This window comes from Eurypyga helias, unplaced genomic scaffold (genome assembly GCF_000690775.1).
Source record: "Eurypyga helias isolate BGI_N326 unplaced genomic scaffold, ASM69077v1 scaffold39746, whole genome shotgun sequence".
Lineage (NCBI taxonomy): Eukaryota > Metazoa > Chordata > Aves > Eurypygiformes > Eurypygidae > Eurypyga > Eurypyga helias.
This window is the reverse complement of record NW_010259205.1, coordinates 17,236-36,794: the sequence shown is the minus strand read 5'-3', so window position 1 is coordinate 36,794 and position 19,559 is coordinate 17,236. Positions and strand designations below refer to the sequence as shown.

At 41.4% G+C, this 19,559-nt stretch overlaps 1 protein-coding gene across 1 annotated transcript in view; it reads left to right on the top strand.

Annotated features, from left to right (window-relative positions):
• The first annotated feature begins 615 nt into the window (after nucleotides 1–615).
• BRAF (B-Raf proto-oncogene, serine/threonine kinase) overlaps nucleotides 616–19,559 on the top strand; it is a 35,142-nt gene continuing 16,198 nt past the window's right edge. Inside the window, exons 1-5 of the mRNA XM_010154609.1 lie at nucleotides 616–880; nucleotides 15,897–16,000; nucleotides 16,723–16,825; nucleotides 18,109–18,257; nucleotides 19,437–19,556. Of these exons, the coding sequence (XP_010152911.1) occupies nucleotides 683–880; nucleotides 15,897–16,000; nucleotides 16,723–16,825; nucleotides 18,109–18,257; nucleotides 19,437–19,556 (674 nt within the window). The 5' untranslated portion in view covers nucleotides 616–682. The remainder of the gene's footprint in view (nucleotides 881–15,896; nucleotides 16,001–16,722; nucleotides 16,826–18,108; nucleotides 18,258–19,436; nucleotides 19,557–19,559) is intronic.

Sequence of the window (19,559 nt, the reverse complement as noted above, 5' to 3'; positions counted from 1 at the left end):
AAATTAATCTTATACAGATGTTAAAATCTTTCAAAGGATTGCTTTTACATGTTTATGGATGACTTTGTAAGAAGGCAGACTTGGTTGTGTTCTGAAATTAAGTGTTTTGTACTATCTGATATGAAAAGATAGTGCCAGAGGTGAAGGCTGGTGAACAGTGAGTTTTGTTGTCAGATACAGATGGTAAAAAGCAGATTTCTGCTTTCTCTTAATTATTGCATCAGTCGTATTTAGCTGTCATTCCAACAGAACGATCAATTTAGCTGTAGCACAGCAATGCAGCTGGCAACATTTGTTAAAGATTGCTGTCTTCTTTAAAGCAGTTTTGAATTAGACTGTATAGTGCATGTGCTTTATGATTTACGATTTCTTTTATCGACTTACACGTTTAATCTATTTAAAAAAACAGTTGCTCTTTCAGAAGGTTTAACGTAATGAATTGAAAGCCATTTCTTCTTTGTCTACTATTGAAAAATTTGACTGGACCATTTTGTTCATATTCCTGGGAAGTTTGGATTAGTTTAAAATGTGTTTTAGTTTGTGCTTATTAGAAATTTAGATTTCTGGGTCTGTCTGAGGATACTACATCATTAAAATAGCTGTTGTTCCTTCACAGGCCTATGAAGAGTACACCAGCAAACTAGATGCTCTACAGCAGAGAGAACAGCAGTTACTGGAATCCATGGGGAATGGAACTGATTTCTCTGTTTCCAGTTCGGCTTCAACAGACACAGTTGCATCATCTTCCTCCTCTAGCCTCTCTGTAGCACCTTCATCCCTTTCGGTTTATCAAAACCCTGCTGATATGTCGCGGAATAACCCTAAGTCTCCACAGAAGCCTATTGTTAGAGTCTTCCTGCCCAACAAGCAAAGGACAGTGGTGAGTCAGTTTCTGTTCACGTACTTGTAACCCAAATATTTCCTGTATCTTTCTCCCTCTCTATGCAAAAGTTAATTCAGGAGCTGAAAAAATTACCTTGGTGGAGGTCAGAGGGGTGGCATAATGGCTATTTGTCCTCTGCGGAACTCAGATGTTTTGATATGTGGGTGTTTTCTACAGGAGTAACCCAAAGATGTCCATTGTAGCAGTAGTACAGAATATAACACTCCCAGGAGTTTTATAACAAGTGAAATACCTCAAGAAGTATTTTTCTCAAATCAGCTTTCTTGGAAAATAGTAATTGCTGTTTTACAATGGTTACGAGCGGGCTGGAAGCTCTGTTTCTTGTATTATGTGAAATTATTGATTAGTTTAACGGGCAGATTGTGAAAAGCGTTTTCCATGTTGTCGAAGTGAATGCTTTGGAGCAAGTTCCAGCCTCCTGAAGCTTGGGAGGGCTGCGCAGAATCGCTTGGGTTCGGTTTCTCTTTCCTTTCCTCCCTGCTGACTGCGCTGAGTGTTTGTGTTGGGATCCTGATGCCATCGGGCCCTGCGTAGAGAACTGGTTAAAAGGAGAGACATGGTTGCTATTAGGAGGGACAAGAAGTGTTGCCTGCAAACTGCTCAAAACCTGGTGTCTGTGGGTTTTGACAATGTTACAGTGATTCCTGGAGTCATGGAAGAGCTGACGTTTTGCAGGCTATTTATTTGTCCGTTACAGGCAGGACTTTTTATATCGGTTAAGAGCTGCCTACTGAAGAGCCTTGATGTGTGCTTTAGAACAGTACACTGCGAACTGTGATAGAGGAGATTACTAGTACACGACGAACTGTGATAGAGGAGATTACTAAGAAGCCACGCTCTAGGCTCTATTTTGCAAGGTGGTGCATACCCCTCACATAGAAGGCGAGCTGTGGTGCTGGTGAAAGTGGAAAAAATAATGGATAGCACAGCCAGTGTCCTTGTGAAACCCCTGTTTTCAAAGCAGTTGGGTAGATACCGGCTGTCGCTGGTCTGTGACTGACCCTAGAATCTGAGTGGCTGGCAAAAAGCAGAAAACGTAAGTTGGGCATTGGGAACATGTCCTCTCCCTTGCTCTGCTGCTTCCTTTCCATGCTTCCCTCGCCCCCATCGAACTAAAGAGGTAATAGGATTTCTAGTGGGTACCACACATCGAAGAGCAATTCTTTCCACTGGATTTTTTTTTTTTTTTATATTGCCTAATTGTTAAAGATATCACTGAAGTTTGAAAGTGGTGTTTGGTTTTCAACCTAGAGATCAGGGGTTTAATGTTAACCACCACCACTGTGCAGATGTGCAGTGTTAAGCAGGGTGATTTTGTGGAATGCCTGTGAGGTATGGCTAGGCATGTAGTGCTGTCCACGTCGTAAAATTTGGGTAGAATGTACTGGATTTTGGAGACACTCTGGCTGCTTCTTCATGTGTTCTGTCCTGCTGTCTGGCTATTGCAGCTGCAGCCCCTGTGATGGGGCTGTCCCACAGTTGTTTTTGTTTCTTCCCTGCAATGGGTCACGGTATATCGCTTCCTGCATTGTTCTGGGCATTTCCTTTTCTGTCTCTCCTGTGTCATCTCATCCTCTTCTCTAAGCCATGTAGTATATTTCTAGTCTTATTCTTTTCTCTTCATCTGCAATACTCCTCTACTGCTCCTTTCCCTCTCTTCTCTTTCATCCCCCCTCAATCCTTTATCAGAGGTTTGGGAGGGCTTTTCTCACATCTGAGCTCTATTTTGCTTTTAAAGGAATCATTTCAGATAAAGAATAGTTTACAATTATGAAACAGACTACATTAAACTTGTAGGCAAGCATGATTTTTTTTTTATGTTAAGATGTGTGTATTTCACCATGTTTTAAGTTATTTCTGAGTGTGCAAATCTGATTACAAGTTAGGAATATGAGGCAACTGAATTTCAGCGTAAACCAGGTGATACAATTTTGGGCCAGAACAGAACCGTCTTGCCTCATTTGAGATGTGGTTTTGTGTGTTGCTGGTCTGTTCTAATCACAGTAAAACAGGTTGTTTGCAAGTAATGCATTTTTTTATGTTCTTAAGTAACAGTAACAGACCAGCTTGGTATGGTCAAAAACATGTGTGAGACTGTGTTTTCCCAGACTAGTGTTTCTTCTCACTTTATCCCTAAGCCTTGGGGGTTTTGCTGAATGTTGGAATTCTGTGATATGGGCTGTGCTCATTAGGAGCTTGCAGGTATGACCAAGGAGGTTAAGTTCAAGAATGGCAGCTTGTCTGTTGCCAACTCTTGACTAAGAGTTAACTTTCTGGCTTGAGGATGTGATGTCATTTGATGAGGGGCTTACAGCACTCCGCAGCAGTACACAGTGACTGGCAGCAGGGCGATAGCTTTTTCCAACACTGAGTCCAGATACTTTCCTGGCTATGGGAGGCAAATGTGGTTTAATTTGGGTGTGGTGTAGTCAGGGAGTGGCTCTTGCTCCTGTCCCCAGCTCTCTGCTGGAGTCTAAACACCATTCCCTTCACCAGTCTGCCCCTGCAGTTTGTTTCTAGCTTGCTAAATGTGGGACACGCAGCACAGAGCTTAGGAAAATCCGCAGTTTTGTGCTGTGGGTATTTTTTAAAAAGGTGGTGTCAACAAAAGAATAGGAGACAGCCTAGTGGTGGAGGGAAAGTGCCAGTCCCTTTAGTCTCAAATCTGGTGTCAGCGTGTCTGTAGATGCACGTACATAAAGGAACAGACAGATGCCTGCAGATGCAGGGAGGCTGGAGCTACACATACGGGATCGCTGCCTGGAAGCTCAGTTTGACAGGATTTGGCTTTATATGCTGTAGAGGGGGAAGTCGGCTCCAGCTCTGCTAGGAGAGACCCATTTTTGGTTGAATTTGGTATTCTAAATAATTAATTGTAAATACCTACTCAGGTCTAATCAGCAGATACTGCAAATTAACAGTTCAGCTTTGGCTCAGGGAGAGAGCTGACTTTTTTCATCTGTTTTACACATTGCTTGGATCTAAGGATGTTACTAAGATGATTTTTTTTTTTTTTTTTTAAATAGACCTAGTACATTATCTCTATTTCAGAGATGGGAAATGTTGCTTAGAGGAACTCCTAGTTGGGGTTCTTGGCCTTGGAGCTGAAGTGCATTTCTCTGAAACTTGGAATAGTGCTCATGTTATTGAGAAAGTCAGCAATTTCTTGTATGGCGACTCTTGATGTACTTACTCTGTTTTCAGTATTTATTGATCCTACACATGGTGTGTTGAAAACTAAGGAAATTGCAGAAGCAAACCCAGTTCAGAAGGAGTTGCAGCTTACAGTGTAGTTTTAAAGAGGAGTCAGATGATAGACTACTAGCCCAAAAGTCACCCAGCAGTTGTCAGTGGACACCGAGATTACTTGCAGTAGTACACTTCCTTCATTCTCTCAGTGGATAGAGAAGTGCAGCACACATCTTAGTCTTCCTTCATAATCTCTGGCATTAGAAAAAGACCTGTCGTGTCTCGCTTGTGCCCATTAGCTGAGCCTTTTGCTTATGTAGCCACGATGGTGGTTTTAGGGTGTTCAGGTATACAGAGTAGCTTCCAGTATGGTGGGTTGAGGTAGGAACAAGATTCCTTGTCAAAATACATGGTACCTGCCATTAGGGCCTCCCCTGACCAATTCTCCGTTCCACATGCCTGTTTAAGGATAAAGTGTGTCCTAGAACCAAGCGTTGAAGAGATGCTCTTCAAGTTGCAGTATTGCAACAAGCTTCCCCCCACGCCAACCTGAACTGTTTTCAGTTAATCTCTACTTCTGAAAGAAATCTTTCTTAGTATCATGATACTATTTTTGGTTTCTACCTACAACCACAGACCCACTTCATGAGGTGAGAAATCTTGTCAGATGCTAAGGTGTTCTGTTTATCTTTATCTGGGAATGCAATGATAGATCTTAAGCTGGTTTAATTTAAAGGGGCTGGAATTAAGTTGGTAATGGAGAACCAACCTCCTCATTTGTCTTTGATCATACTCTGAAGCAGTGCCAAGTACTACCGCAGCTTGCTTCTACTTGTTGGGAGCTGTTAAAAATGCAGGGGGGCAGGAGGGGAGATACTTAGTACTTTTTTTTTTTAAGTAGCCATGGCCTTGTTACTTGGAGAGTTGTCTAGGGGTTTATTTATTAGTAGTATTTGTGTGTAGGATCAAGGAAATAACATCTGTTTGAGTTGGCTCCGGTGAGAAATGTAACATGAGGATACTGGTGGAGTCCAAAGACATAAGAGCTCATTGATCAGTGTAAGTGATTTTGGTGCATAGGAAGTGCAGCTCATGTCAAGTTTCTTTGTATGAGTCAGGATAAAGCAGAGTGTTGGCTAGAAAGTTTTTCCTAATGGAGGAAAAGGTGTAAAGGTGCTTCCGTGAAAGCCTAGTCAGAAAGTGGCAGAGCCTGCAGCTGCTACCCAGTTGGCAGTTGAAGCCAGCATCTTGATTCAGCCTGCTACACAGCAGGGTTAGAATGTAATTTTTTTTTTTTGAAAGCAAACCCAAGTTTATCCCCATGATGTTGAGAGATAAATGTCTGAAATATGTATACTTCCTCTTTCCTCAGTGTCATGGGTCAGCTGGCAAGTTGACTGTCCCTTGGAGAAACATTCTGCATAAATGGACCAGGTTAAGTCTGTGTGGGCTTTTTGGTTTGTTCCAGGCCAGAGAAGGATGCTGAAATAATAATAGTGCAGGAAGGTAAAAGTCTACCTGAGATCATCAGTTATTTTGCTGAATAAGTCAATGAGACTTACCCAAACTGTGGGTGGGAGAATGTTGGAAAAATCAGTTCAAAGCTTGCTTGGGTTAGGGATCTAGATGGCTGTGGGGTGGATAGTACCAAAACTGCTAATTAAGGGAGAGCTTTTGGATGGGAGAGGAAGGGAAGAACTCTGACCTTGGGCTGGCTGCTAGAAGTCTGAGAGATTGTTAGATGCTGAGACTTGGTTTTGGTGGAACTGGGAAGTGGATGATAGTGTTTGATGGGTTTCCTGTGGCACATCAGTTGTGGCTAGTCCCTTGTGGGAAAGTGTTCCAAGATCTTGGATGGAATAAATATTTTGTGGATATATCTGGGGTATATCTCTGTCACAGTGAAAAGAGTACAGAAATGGTGTTCTCCCCAAGTTATCTTCCAAATCTGAGTTATTTGTCTCTCAGGAATTTTATGAATTTAAGTGTTTCCTGTGTGGTGTCCCTCCATCCAGTCTCCATTAAACCCATGCTGTGGATACTGGGAGTTTGTGACTTGTGGTAAAGAATTCCATGGGCATGATTATATGTGATGAGAGTAATCATATTCCATGTTGATCTTTAAATCTGTCATATGCTAGCTCTATATACTTTTCTCAGAAGCCTTTATCTCCGCTGGTATAAAGCCGTTTAATGCAAGGCCTGGTACAACAGGAAATGATCATAACTAGGAGCAGTATTAGGAGGTTTCTCCTGTTGTAGTAAAGTCTACTTCAGAGAGAATGGGGTGGAGGAGCTTCTAACTCAAGTACTCTATGAACAACACCATATAACTTGCTTATTATTAGCAGCCCTGGATTATTTTGATTACCCAAGAGATCTCTTCCAGCCAAGTACTTACAGTGTGGGAAGAAACGGTCTGAAAGCAAACGAGCAGCCCTGAATGCTGGCATGCTGAAGCATGGAAAGCTAGAAAAAAGGGGTGCTTAGGTATAAGAAATGTTGGGCAGTTGACAGGCATCAAGTGGTGATGGTTCTTGCTCTTAACATGTGTGCAACTTGTTGCTGTCTGCCACACACTGCTGGCTGCCAGGGGAAATGTTTGCCTTGTCCTCTGGCCATCTTGATGGAGTTGTCGTAAGGGTCTCTGCTGCTCTGCTCCGTGAGTTTACAGGGATCCTTTCTTGCAGCTCCAGCACCTGCTCTCTTTCTGGGAGCATGAACAAGGAGTGGATTTGGTAGTTTTGAACTTCTGTCCGTAGTGGTCTGCATAGTGACAGTGAAAATGGGAAGGGGGCAGGGAAGAGTAGGAGATGCTGTTCCTGTTTTGGGAAAGCTTAATGGCCTCCAACTCTCTGCAGATTCTGGGTAAGGTCAAATCATGATGTATTTTCACCCACCATAAGGTCTAAAAACTTCCTACGGCAGCTTCTAAACCAAAAGTAATACTTCGGTAAAAAAGAGTTTTCATTTCTTCTGTGTTGATCCATATAAGATTGTGTGGTTTTAGTTGTTTGTTTTGCCTTTTTGTAAGAGTAGATAGAGGTAATTTGTGTAAAAACGTAACAAAATTTGGGCCAGTAACATTCTTTTCCACTTCAGTATGTATTGGTGATCTTCATGTGTCATAGGTGTGTATATTTATATATTGGGAAGTTCATGAAAGTTCTCTAAATGCACATGTGAGTCTCAGGTTTTAAAAGCATTTTTAAGACCTACAGAAATTAAACAGGATTGCGAATGCTTTGCATGGAGAAAACTCATTTAAGGCTTCTCACTCTTGTCACACCTTGGTTAATTAGTACATCTGCCTTTTAATTAGACAAGCAATCATGTGGTCTTCTCTGCAGTCATGAAGACTGGAAGAATCAGATATTTTTACCCTACCTACATTCTTAGCATAAATTAATTCATCATGCATGCACAACTGGGCTCCTTTAAATGTTCTGGTTTTAAATCTGGTACTCAGTGCTTTTCTTTTAAGATTTGCATCTTACTTTCTGGAGTTTATGCAGTGAGTTTGTGCCTCAAGCTTACCAGGTAGTAAGCACTGGATTTCTCTAGGCATTCAAGCTGTCCTACCAGTTTCACCTGTCAAGTATAAGGAAAATTCAGAGGAGCGATGTTCAGGCAGCTGAATAAACTAGTTTCTTGCTTTTCATTACATACCTGGTTTAACACGGTTAGGTTTCTCTAATCAAAAATGATTAAAAATTCTCATGTCATATCTGAAATGCAGCAGAAATGGTTTATTTGGAGCCTATGCCAAGGGATACTTGCTGAATGTATCTTAATGTTTTGGAATGTTGTGCATCATTTGAACAGACTGGTAGAATGAAGTAAATGTAGCCAACATTGAAGTAAACTTGACTTGATACATTTGTTTAATACTGGGATTGTCAGGAAGGACTCTTGGCTTACCTATCCTATTTCTGAAAAGCCAAGTGAAATTAAGAGACTAAATTACCCATTCTCATTGGGAAGAAATCTAACCATGGAAGATCTCTTTTAGGCTGTCAGTAAACAAAGTTATTACATCCCAGGAGTTGTACAACAAAATAGACTTCACAGCTGCCATGACTAAGTCCTTCATGTCTAGAAAGGCCTGAAGAGGTGTGTTTCTGGGAGGCGCTTGGTGACACGAGGAGAACAGCAGTGGTACAGCAGGCTGTGCCCGGGTCTGGCTGAGCGGAGTTACTGTTCTTCACAGCAGCTCGTGTGGTGCTGTGTTTTAGACTGGTGACCAAATCAGTGCTGATCCACAGCAGTGTGTTAGCTGTTGCTGAGCAGTGCTTGCACAGTGTCAAAGCCTTCCATTTCCCACCACTTCTCCCAGCGAGTAGGCTGGGGGGGGGGACCAGCCCCAACGGACTGCAGAGAGTATTCCATGCCGTATAATAGCATCTTCTGCAATAGAACTGAGGGCAGTTTTTCTAAAGCTGCTATTGCTCAGGGACTGGCATCGCTCTGATTCTGCATCACGAGGAAAATTTTTCCCTGCTTTTTTCCCTTCACTTACAAAATTTTCATTATCTCAACCCAGGAGTTCTCTTGCTCTAGTCCTTCCAATTCTCTTCTCCCATCCCACTCAGGGCAGAATGAGCAAGTAGCAAAGGGGTGCTCAGCTACTTGCCGGGGGTAACCCACCACACAGGCTGAACTCACTGGGGGGGTAAATTCAAAGTAGTATGTGTTGAAAGGAGGATAATTTTATTTTCTTCAGTTTTATTGACACACGTTCTAAGATTGCAAAGTCAGACAACATTGAAAACTTGCCATTATAAAATTGGTGGTTTGTCATGTGGAATGCCTTTTGCAAGCATGGATGGGTGCTTTTTAAGAGTATTCCTCAAGGAAGGGGAGCTTAATGATTTCTTACCTTAAGAGGTGGAAAGCCTGTCTGTAGAAAGTAACAGACAATAGGAGAAAGTACTGTTTGGAGTGTCATAATGAACACAGGCACTCGATGGAATGGAATGCAAATCTGAAAATTACCAGAAGAAAAGTTGTAATTCCATGTCTAGTAAATGATACATAAATTCATGGCTTCTTGTTTTGTTTAAGTAAACTAACCAACCAAAGCTTTAGTATTTGTAGGGAATGTGTATACTACCTAGAGATGAAAGTGTGTTTAGGATCAGGTGCAACAGTTCAGGAGGAGATGTGAATTCTAGCCCTTTTGTGGTAGTTTCTTGCCCCTCTGCCTTCAAAGCATTGGGAGTGTGATCAAAGACAGGATACTACACAACGCGGACTCTGCGACTGACCAATTAGATTTATTTAAACTATTTTGTAACTTCAGTTTCTAATGCATTTGGGTTTTGGTTTGGAGAGCAGCCAGCTGACTCTTTTCATCACATGAACAGAAACCTCAAGGTCATGAGGTTTGATTCCCATATAGTGGCTAGGGACACTTTTCTGAATGAGCATTTCTCTCAAGTCTGAAGTCTAACACTGTGTTTTTCAAACTTTTTTTTATTAGTGGGTCACTATCAGCCTTCACAACTTGTGGCACTGGTATTCATCCTAACTAAAATTTTAAGGTGGTGCTCCCACTGTCTGCTATAACCTTACATATGATCAGTGCTCTTCTGAACACACTTTGGGAGCTGTCTCGAAAACTTGAGAGCTGATAGTGTGGAGGCTGCTGTTGACTAGGCACAGCAAGTTTGATCCAGCGTGGCTTAGTGGTGATATCCTGAGCAAATATTTCTGTATTGACATAAATCTGTGTTCTTCATTTCATATTATTAATTTTATAATCAGCCACATTCTTAATTTTATAGAGGATGTGATGTTCATTATCATGTCACCTTTGACACAGATGGGGTTAGTTTTGTCTGTTAGCGCTGTAAAAAGCGGCTGACTGATTTGGTTAAACATTTATCCTTAATACCTAAGATGAGAAACTAAATGTGGATCTCATGTGTAGGTTTTTATCAGCAAACACATGGGAAAGCAAACTAGTTACTTGGCAGAAAGACAGCTTAGCTTATTTCTCTCCCAGTGCATTGAATTCTGTGAGCCTGCTGCTGGCATTTTTGATCATGTAGGTACCAGGGGGGAAAAAAGCGTGATCTTTCAGAGTGAGCGTGTTGAGGTAAGAAACCCAGTTAAGTAATACTTCAAAATCCACAATTCTTGGAATATTCTCACTTTGGTACCCAGTACTCCAATTAACTGTTTAGAATTCTTCTGAAGCTCTCTTACACGTATCTTACGTACATTGCGTATGAGCTGAACTGCAGTGCTAGGCTGAGGAAAAACGGAACCAGCTAACTAGTTTTGAGAAGCACAGTGCTAGATCTTCAGAGCTGTCCAGCCTCTCCACTTTCAGAGAATAGCTTTACATTGATTTTTAAGTGCTTGTCAGTCTCTTTGTAGCCATAAAATATTGGAAACTGCACTGGTGTAAGGAAGCATTTTTAACTTAATGACACTATGCCAGTTTCTGCTCTGGTGTTAGAAAAGTGATGTAAGAGTTATTTAGGGATGTAGCCCTGAATTTCTTACTGAATTGGGAGTGACCTGCTTTACAGAAATAAATCATTTATTATGCATTGCTTAAATGCTTGTGGCTGCAGTACAGCAGTACATCAGCAGTGCTGTTAGGAATGCTTATTGTCCATAGATATAGTTTACATGGGTAACAGAGTTATAGTTCTATTTATTCTGTTTAGGTAGCAAGATTGTGTTTTGAGACTTTCTGGAATTTGGAGTAATTTTCATTTGTTTCCTTGGGACTTCGCATTTGTTAAGTCGAGCGTGTGTTTTGGTGCCTTCCTGAATTGCTGCTTACCCAATTCAAGATGCACGAGTAAATTTCTTTCTCTGGTAGATTTGTAACCTATGCACCGAACACACCTTGTAGTCTGTATTGGCAGCTTCTGTACTGTTCTGTAGTATGGTACACCCCATGCTCTTCACCTTGGAAAACCGCTTGGTGGATCGTCCATCCAAATTGTTATAAAAACCTAAACCTTTTCTGATCTGCAAATCTTAGGTAAATAAGTAACTTAAAGAAAACCCTTAGCAATTAGAATTTTGTAACAAATACCCTCATAGAGTAGGATGAAATTCTAGGTGGTAACTGTTGTGAAACATTGAGATTCTTGTAGTTACAAAATAGAGGGATGAAAAGCTGATGGATGGACATGGACAAAATGGCTTTGAAATAATGTTAAGCATTCTCTGTTTCAGTAAAATGCAAACTATGTTCAATTTACTGGCTTCAGTATTAAGGGTGTGTATATTGGAGTAGATCAGAAATTTCCTCATGGGGAACTGATTTTGTCAAAAAATGCTGATGTGATTCAGTTTCAATGCTCTGTGGGAATCCTGTCAAAACTCTTGATGGAATTGGTGAACTCACTTAGGTGCCTGCCAGGCTGCAGCTCTGGCAGATGGCCTGGGGGATTGGCGGGTTGGGGGGCTGCACACCCTCCCTCCCTCTGGCTGGGGGCTGAGTAGGAAGCTGTTTTGAAACTCTTACTTGGGGAAACCTGGCTGTTAACTGGAAAAAAGAACTGGTTTGGGGTTTTCTATTTGTTTGGGGTTTTTTTAATTGAGTCCGTCTCCAAATCACTTTCTTGGAGCAGCTTTTTTTCTTAAACTTTGCCGTGATTTGGATGTAAGAGGAAGATGGGGGGGAAAGAAGAGAGGTTTAGAGGGGAATGCTTCACAGGGTGAGATTTCTGCGTTACAGCAGGCACTGGTAGGGACTGAAGGAGGGGGCTGAAGGGCTACATGCACAGATGGGGATAGACCGTACTGTACCAGCCTGGGAAAATGATTAATCAATACTACAGGGATTTATTCTAGTATTTAGTTCTTGTAATTTAGCCTTCTGTTTCTCTGCTCAGGAATTCTGTAAGAGAATGTTCTAAATGTGATGCTGATTCAGGATCCTGGTGATTTTAAGAGAAATCAAAACAGTTCCCAAACTATTTTTCAGCTGGTTCTCATTGCAAATGGCAGGGAAGGGAACAAATGTTCTACCCATGTTTCTAATTGCAAGTTGCATAATTACAGTGTGGATTTTAATAAAGGGAACTTGGGGAAGTAATACTAAGGAACAGTGAATGATAAGTAAGCGAGATGCTTAATGTTTTTCATAGTCCTATTGCAGTAGCTTGGCTGTAGGCAACCTTCATTCTGACACCTCCCAGGTTTTGAGAGCTTGTTTTTCTGACCTTAGTTGTCTCTCCAAAGGAAGCGTGTAACTTCACTGATCTTGTTTTTTCAGAATAATTAAAAGGAAAAAAAGAAATCACCTGAAGTAGCATTATTTTCACCAGTGTAATTCGTTAATAGAGTCGGAGCTTTTAGGTTCCTGAAGCAGCAGACCATTACTTCATGAGGGACTGGAGGATGTCATCGCCCTCTATGTGGGATCAGGGCTGGAGGAAGAAAATGTCTTCCAGTTAGCGCAAGGCTCCTTCTTCCCTTTATCTCTTCATCTCTTCTTCAATGTTAGTCACTTTTCCACTGCTTGACTTCTCTTCCTCATCCTGTTCCTCACCCAGGTCTAGATTTTACCACCCTGGTTTCTGTCAGTACTTATTGCACTGAGATTTTCTGCCTAAACTAGGACCTCTTCCCCCTCTGCTCAGTTGTAAGGCAGCTCTTCGGTGTTCCCTTCCCCTTGGTGATCCCTGTCCAAAATGAGCTGTCTTTTCTAATCGCTGCATGAAAGCTTCCTCCTTGGGATGTGCTTCCATTGCTTCCCCGGCTGTTTCACCCATTCTTTGTTTCAATAGAATTGAGTTCTCCCCTGCGTGGTAGTTCATCCTATCCTTGTTTCCTGCCCTCTGCCCCATTTAGTCCTTCAGTCTGTCTTCCCTCTGTCCTGCTTGGTTGTTTCCCAACAACCTACTGATGGCGATCCCCTCTCCCAGTATACACACGCTTTTCCTGGTTGGTTCTTAAGTTTGTCCTGCTTCTCTCCTCCCACTTCTCCATCATGCTCAACAACTTTCCTGGCTCTCTTCATTCACCTTTTTCCCCACCCCAGTCTGTCTGTTGCCTTTTAAGTACTTTAATTTCCTCTTCCACTGTGAATATCAGTAGATAGAGCTGGAGAGGTAGATCTGAAGTGTCTGTGGGGCTCTACCTCGGTCCAGCAGGAGCTGTACTTCCAGGACATACTGCCTTGAGCTGGGGAACGCTCGCGTGTTTCATCAGAATGGCTCATGGTTGGACCTGATGTGGGAGGTTGGAGCACACCCCTGAAATCCTCAGAGGGTTTAGTAAATATTGGCTCTGTATTTGTAAAAATGTGTGTTGGAGACAGGGAGAACTTGTCACCTGACACTGAGGGGACAGACAGGTTCTTTTAGGGATCCTTGGCAGAATGATGATGGCACTGAATTGTGGTTAGAATTAAAGCTTTATTTTCTTATTGGGATGTTATGATTAGTATAGCACAGGATTTATGATTAGAATGGCACAGTTTCTACAAGCAGAATAGCACTGTACAATTTATAAGCAGTGTAATACATAATTTATTTATAGCTTAGAATTTCTGGACCCTCTGATCAGGGGAAATCTTTAATACGTGGTTTGTTGTATCAATATCACAATCATAATCTAGACTTGGGAATCATATAAAAAAATACAAGTCACTCCCTCAGTCCTTGGAGGAAGCCAAGGATGGCGGAGGTGTCCCTGGCCAGGGTGGGCCCCAGGTCTCGCTGCCCAGCAGCAGCTCTGGACCAGGTTTCCCCATCGGGACTTACAACTGCTGGGTTTTACAGACAGTGCTCTGGGTGCTGTGACACTTCCCTGTTCTGTGGCGGGGCCCTGGTGCCCGGGACCTTCAAGGCCAGCAAGGGAAGGAGTCGTCAGCCTGGCGCCCAGGAGCCCTGAGTGCTCTAGGGAGGGGAAGAAGAATCTGTTTGTTTTTTCTGCATAGTTCACGGGACCTTCAGGGCCTGATAATGAGGGGGAAGGGAATGAGTATGTGACCCACTTGGTCACAGAGAATGGTTTCTTGCCTCATAAAATGGTGCTAGCTGTGCTAACCACATAGCCAGGGGTTGGGAGCAGGAGGTACCAGTCATAGAACAATCCTATGGACAGTTGGTTTTGGTGTGAACAGTGAGTTTGGTACAGACTTGAGCAACAGAGGGCTGGGTTTTATAACTGAAAGCTGATGACAGTATCGATAATAATGGGTGCTCCCAGGCTCCCTCTTAATAGTAGTGACAGGTATTAGTAACAGTTAAGGAGGTCTTTTGCTGGAGGAATGACCTACGAATGATGGAGAGCCACAGTGTTAACTTCTGGGATGGGAAGAAGTTAGTTAGATTAATAAAAAGATGCATTAAGAAGTGTTGGAATGTGTAAAACAGTCACTTAAGGCTGAATATCAAGATTGTAAAGCAGTATGCTATAGGATGTTTTTTCCAAGGAATTAGTAGAAATTCTTTTTTAAATGTTAATGTGTTGATCGGATGAAATGCACAAATACCCCGAAGAAGCACTTTCGTATTAGTGGGAGGAAGATTGTGAAGCAAAATACGCCTTTAATTGTCTCTTCTGAGAACAAATGTTTGAGTTCTAGAAATGCAGTGTGTAGAGTAACCTCCAGTGGTGTTCGCAAAGCTACTTGAAATAGGCTGCTGCTTTTCACTGCCATCCTTAAATAGGACATAGGGCCCTTAAATACCCATGGAAATTTAAGCGCAAGGAGCAAAAACCAGGCTCCGATCCAAAGCCAGTTGAAGCTGATTAAGAGACTGCTTTTGGCTACCGAGGGCTCTGGCTTAGGCCACTGACAAGCTAGAATTGAGTCTCAGGTGTTCAGACAGACTTTTTTTAGTTAGTTGCGTCCGTGGGTTTTTCTTTTTACGCTAGAGGTGCTGTCCATGATTATAGGAAATGTGCTGGTGTGTATACCAACTGAAGTGTTACGTGTTTTCACTACTTTGTTCTAGAAATAGTAAGTGAACGATACTCAGCACCTTAAATACACTTAATCACCAGATTATGTATTGTTCTGGTTTTATGGCTTGATGCCCACCATGCACTGCTAAAGCACAGGTAGGCCCAGCCAAGATGTACGTACTCCTATAAGATGTGCCTACAGCTAGAACAGGGGGAAGGACACTATCTTTCCTTTGCATACCTTGCAGTTCTTCAGCTGGCTGGTTTCAGCATGCTTTTCCGTTCTTCCTGTCCTGTTAGATAGATTTAAACCTTTCAAATAATGAAGCAGAAGAGAGGAATACGTTTTTCAAATAAGAATCTGTAGAGTTGCAAGTACAGGGTAGAGAGGTGATGGTCTGCCTGACTCAGATGATTGTTTTATTTATTTGCATGCCTATTTTTTATTTTAGAAATAGTAAATGAAATGTTTACATTTTTTCATAATGTTTTTTGAGTGCAGGCCAAGTTAGTTCTATCATTTTAATTCCACTTGGCATGTTGCCCCACTTAACTTCACAGTTTGGCCTGAACTTTTTATAGATGTATGTAGTTATTAGCTATTTGTGTGCTGTCTCCACTTTCTTCAAGATGAAAGGAGTTGGAAAGTCGCTTATAGCATTGTGTCAAGATTTCATTCCAAATGTTAACGGAAATGTAGAGCTGTTCTCTCCTCCAGCTGAGCTAGATGGCTTTTATACTACTCACCAATAAAATTTTCCACAGTACAGAAAGATTTTGAAAAGCTCTTTAAGTAACGTTCTGTAAAGCATCATGAAAAGTGGGTGGTAGCATTGGGGGGCAAAATGCTTACATCAGTTTGGGAGGATAAATTGGAACTTGTCTTAATTAATTTCTTTTCATATTTGACCTCTAGGTTCCAGCAAGATGTGGGGTGACGGTCCGAGACAGCCTGAAGAAAGCTCTGATGATGAGAGGTCTTATTCCAGAATGCTGTGCTGTTTACAGAATACAAGATGGGTATGGTTTGTGTGCAGTGGTTTTGGCTCTTGGAATCTCTTGCTGGAGTTACCCAGTGTGGCCGATTCTGTCCAACACTGTGGAGGTCATTTTCAGACGATACGAGACTTTTCACTAAACCATTTGTGCCTTGAAGACGTGTCTAAAAAGAATGGCAAACATCTAGAAAAAGATTTAATCACTTCAGGAGCATGCATAATAGAGTAATATGAGCTTATAGACTGCTGGCAAAATGCTCATCAATCAAACTCACGCTAACCAAACAAGTATGGAGTGGGTTTCGCTAACTCCTTGGTTTTACTTGTCTTGGTTAGAGTGTATTCTTAGCTGAAGAGTTCCTGGGGGGGTGGGAGGAAGAGTTTCCAGCCCTAAAATTTGGTAGATTAACTTCCTGCAGGAAATTAGCCATCTCTTTTGAACTCTTAAGGGACGGGTACTGTCACAAGCGGTTTATTTGATCAGAAAGGTGCCTGACACCTTGGAACCAAGGAATCAGCCACTACTGGAGCTGACTGTGAAAGTGCATCGCTTCTGTGCAGTTTTTCCAGGGAAGGTGTGCTTTCCCTGCTATGTGCCGAGCTGAATATCTTGCCTTTAAAGCTGCCTGCAGTTAGAGACTGGGTGGCAAACCCCCATCATGCAACTTTTCTACCTGATCTCTCAGCAGCAGACTGGCTAAGGCTTGTGGGCTGGTGCTAATGAAAGGCTTATTTACACTTTAGAGAGAAGAAGCCAATCGGCTGGGACACAGACATTTCCTGGCTCACGGGAGAGGAGTTGCACGTGGAAGTCTTGGAGAATGTGCCACTCACAACACACAATTTTGTATGTACTGTTTTTTATGAAATGCTGAGTTGGGTCAAATGAACTTTGTACTTTCAAATTAACAACTTTGGATAGTATTTTGTATCTGTGGGATGTGGTGGGGATTGCAGAAGAAGTTTTTAATCGCTGTAGCTTATGTGAATTAGATAGGATTGCCATTGAAATCAGTAATGTTAGAGTACTCGATCTCCCTTAAATCTTGCATGTTTGGATGGAATCCACCCTCTAAAATCTATAAATGTAGGAGGTTTAAATCAGCACTGCATTGCAGAGCTGTAATAATAATCTACTATTTTTGTATTGCTGTATCTATAAAATGTATTCTGGGCCTCCCTGCCGGCTCTGCAGCAGCAATTAACTAATGAACTAACTATTCCCAGAGTGGTGCTGACATCATCAGTGATGCTAGTGCACAAATATGTTTTGACCTGATAAGACACCAAGTAAATGGGAGCTGCTAAACAGAATCCATCTAAACTGTTCCAGCTACATGCAAAATCCTGGAAATAGCGTTTGTCACATTGAGAAGAAAGATCTTGTATTTAAATAATGAATCAAAGTTTTGTTTGCAAGCTGCTTGAACTATTTTACTCAAACAAGCTGGTTTGTCTACGGCTAGTTAGATGAAAGCCTAGTAGGCTTAACTTCTTTTATCTCCTTCTGAAATTTTGATTATTACAGGTAGTAATACACTAGAATGTGGTTTTATGTCAAGTACTGCTAAATTTGAAAATGAAACTAAATTATTTTTCCCCTCAGATTGTGTGGATATTATGTGTTCACTCTTTTGTGATAGGAAATGTTTGAGTTTCAATAGTCAAAATCGCAACTATACATATAACCGTACATAGGAGCCATGTTTATAAGCCACATCTCTATTTCCATCCTGTGAGTGTTGGATAGAAATGTCATTTGGCTCCTGGAAAAACAAGAAGATGAGATAATCTTTCAGCAGCTTTTGGTTTTATAGGTGGTAGCCGATTAATTTCTGAATGTTTGTCTCACGCACGGTAGTAGTGCACTGTGTTGCTTCAGATTTGTTGCTGTTTTTCTTGCTGCTAATGAAGGGAAGCATTAATTCCAATAAGTAGCTGAAAGAGAAATTTAATGCATGAAGACTGTTTAAAAAATGAGACACTTCTGTATGTACATTTGTTTGACATAAAAAATGCAGCTCTGGCATCAAACAAGAGGCTTGTAAGTGTATTTGAGGGAGGTAGAAGCAAATAGTCTATCTTAAGCTTACAGAAGGACCCTAATTATTATTATTTTTGACAACATAGGTACGAAAAACATTCTTCACGTTAGCATTCTGCGACTTTTGTCGAAAGCTGCTTTTCCAGGGATTCCGGTGCCAGACATGTGGCTACAAATTTCACCAGCGCTGTAGTACAGAAGTGCCACTGATGTGTGTTAATTATGACCAACTTGAGTAAGTAATCACAATTGGTTGTGAAGTTGAGCCTTTCATTAAGCTTACAGCTGTCAGTGATTTCTTACGGTAAATCTGTAATTCAGGAAGTCAGAGGAAACGCCTGAAAAAAATACAGGAGTTCAGCTGCTCTCGTGAGACTGCATAATGCATATTCTCTCTGGGCTAGCTCAGACAACTAGGGTTTTTCTTTTTGGTTTTTTTTTGGTTTTTTTTCTGGACTGTGAAATACTTTCTTTGAAGCATGAATGGGGTGGCTGAGCACTTGGCTGTATCAGACAGACTTAACGTTGTTTACAGTTGTTCTTAATCAAAACTGCTTCTTTGCTGTGTTAAGGCTAAGGCTCTGTTTAAATGTTTAGATGGGGTGTTTGATGCGGGTTTATCCTCTTCGACCTGGTGTGGAGACACTAGTTTAACATGATGAAATATTGCAGTTGGTATTACAGCGACTGAAAATAAATCCATTAGTGAGTTCGATGCCTGGGTAGGAAACATAAAAGGGAATGTCCCAAACAGGCCTGTGTTCTTGACTTTAGTTATTGATCTATTTGTGCAAGTCTTTGGTGTAGGTTAAGGATCTGGTGTAAACTGGCTCTGTGTTCCATTTGATTGGTTTCAGTAGAGGCTATTAAATCTTTTAAATGGACTTTTGTATAAGGAATCATTTTAAATGCTAGCTTTTCCCCCAAGAGTTAATTTAATATTTACTTATGCTGGTATTTGTAACTGTTTTCTTGAGCACCTTTGGAGTTTGTGCTCGAGACTTAAGGATGACATAGTTGTCTCCCCTTGGCATTTGGCTTTTGGCATTGCATCAGTGCAAAGATAAAATTGAGTTTGTGTACTCACTATGTAGGTATAAGTTGTGCATTCTTGAGGAACCAGATGTTTGCAATTTCAACTAAAAAGTTAAAAAATTACTTTCTGTAAAGGTATGTTTAAGGCATGATCTTTTGATTCTTTGTCAAGTAAATATTTTTAACAAATCATGTAGATGAATGTGTTAGTGTAGTCTTTATTTTAAAATTCAGAATTTGATCAGTGAAGGTTGGCTTTTCTGGTTTTAGGGTGGGGTTTTTTTTGTTTGTTTTGTTTTTCCAGTCATTGAGTGGTACATTTTGAAGCTTCTGGGTTTTGCACAAGTTAGGTTGTTTTTGTTTTGTTCTTGCCTCACAGTTTGCTGTTTGTCTCCAAGTTCTTTGAACATCACCCCATCCCGCAGGAGGAGGCCTCCTTAGGAGAGACCACCCCAGCATCTGGATCCTACCCCTCAGTGCCCCCCTCAGATTCTGTTGGGTA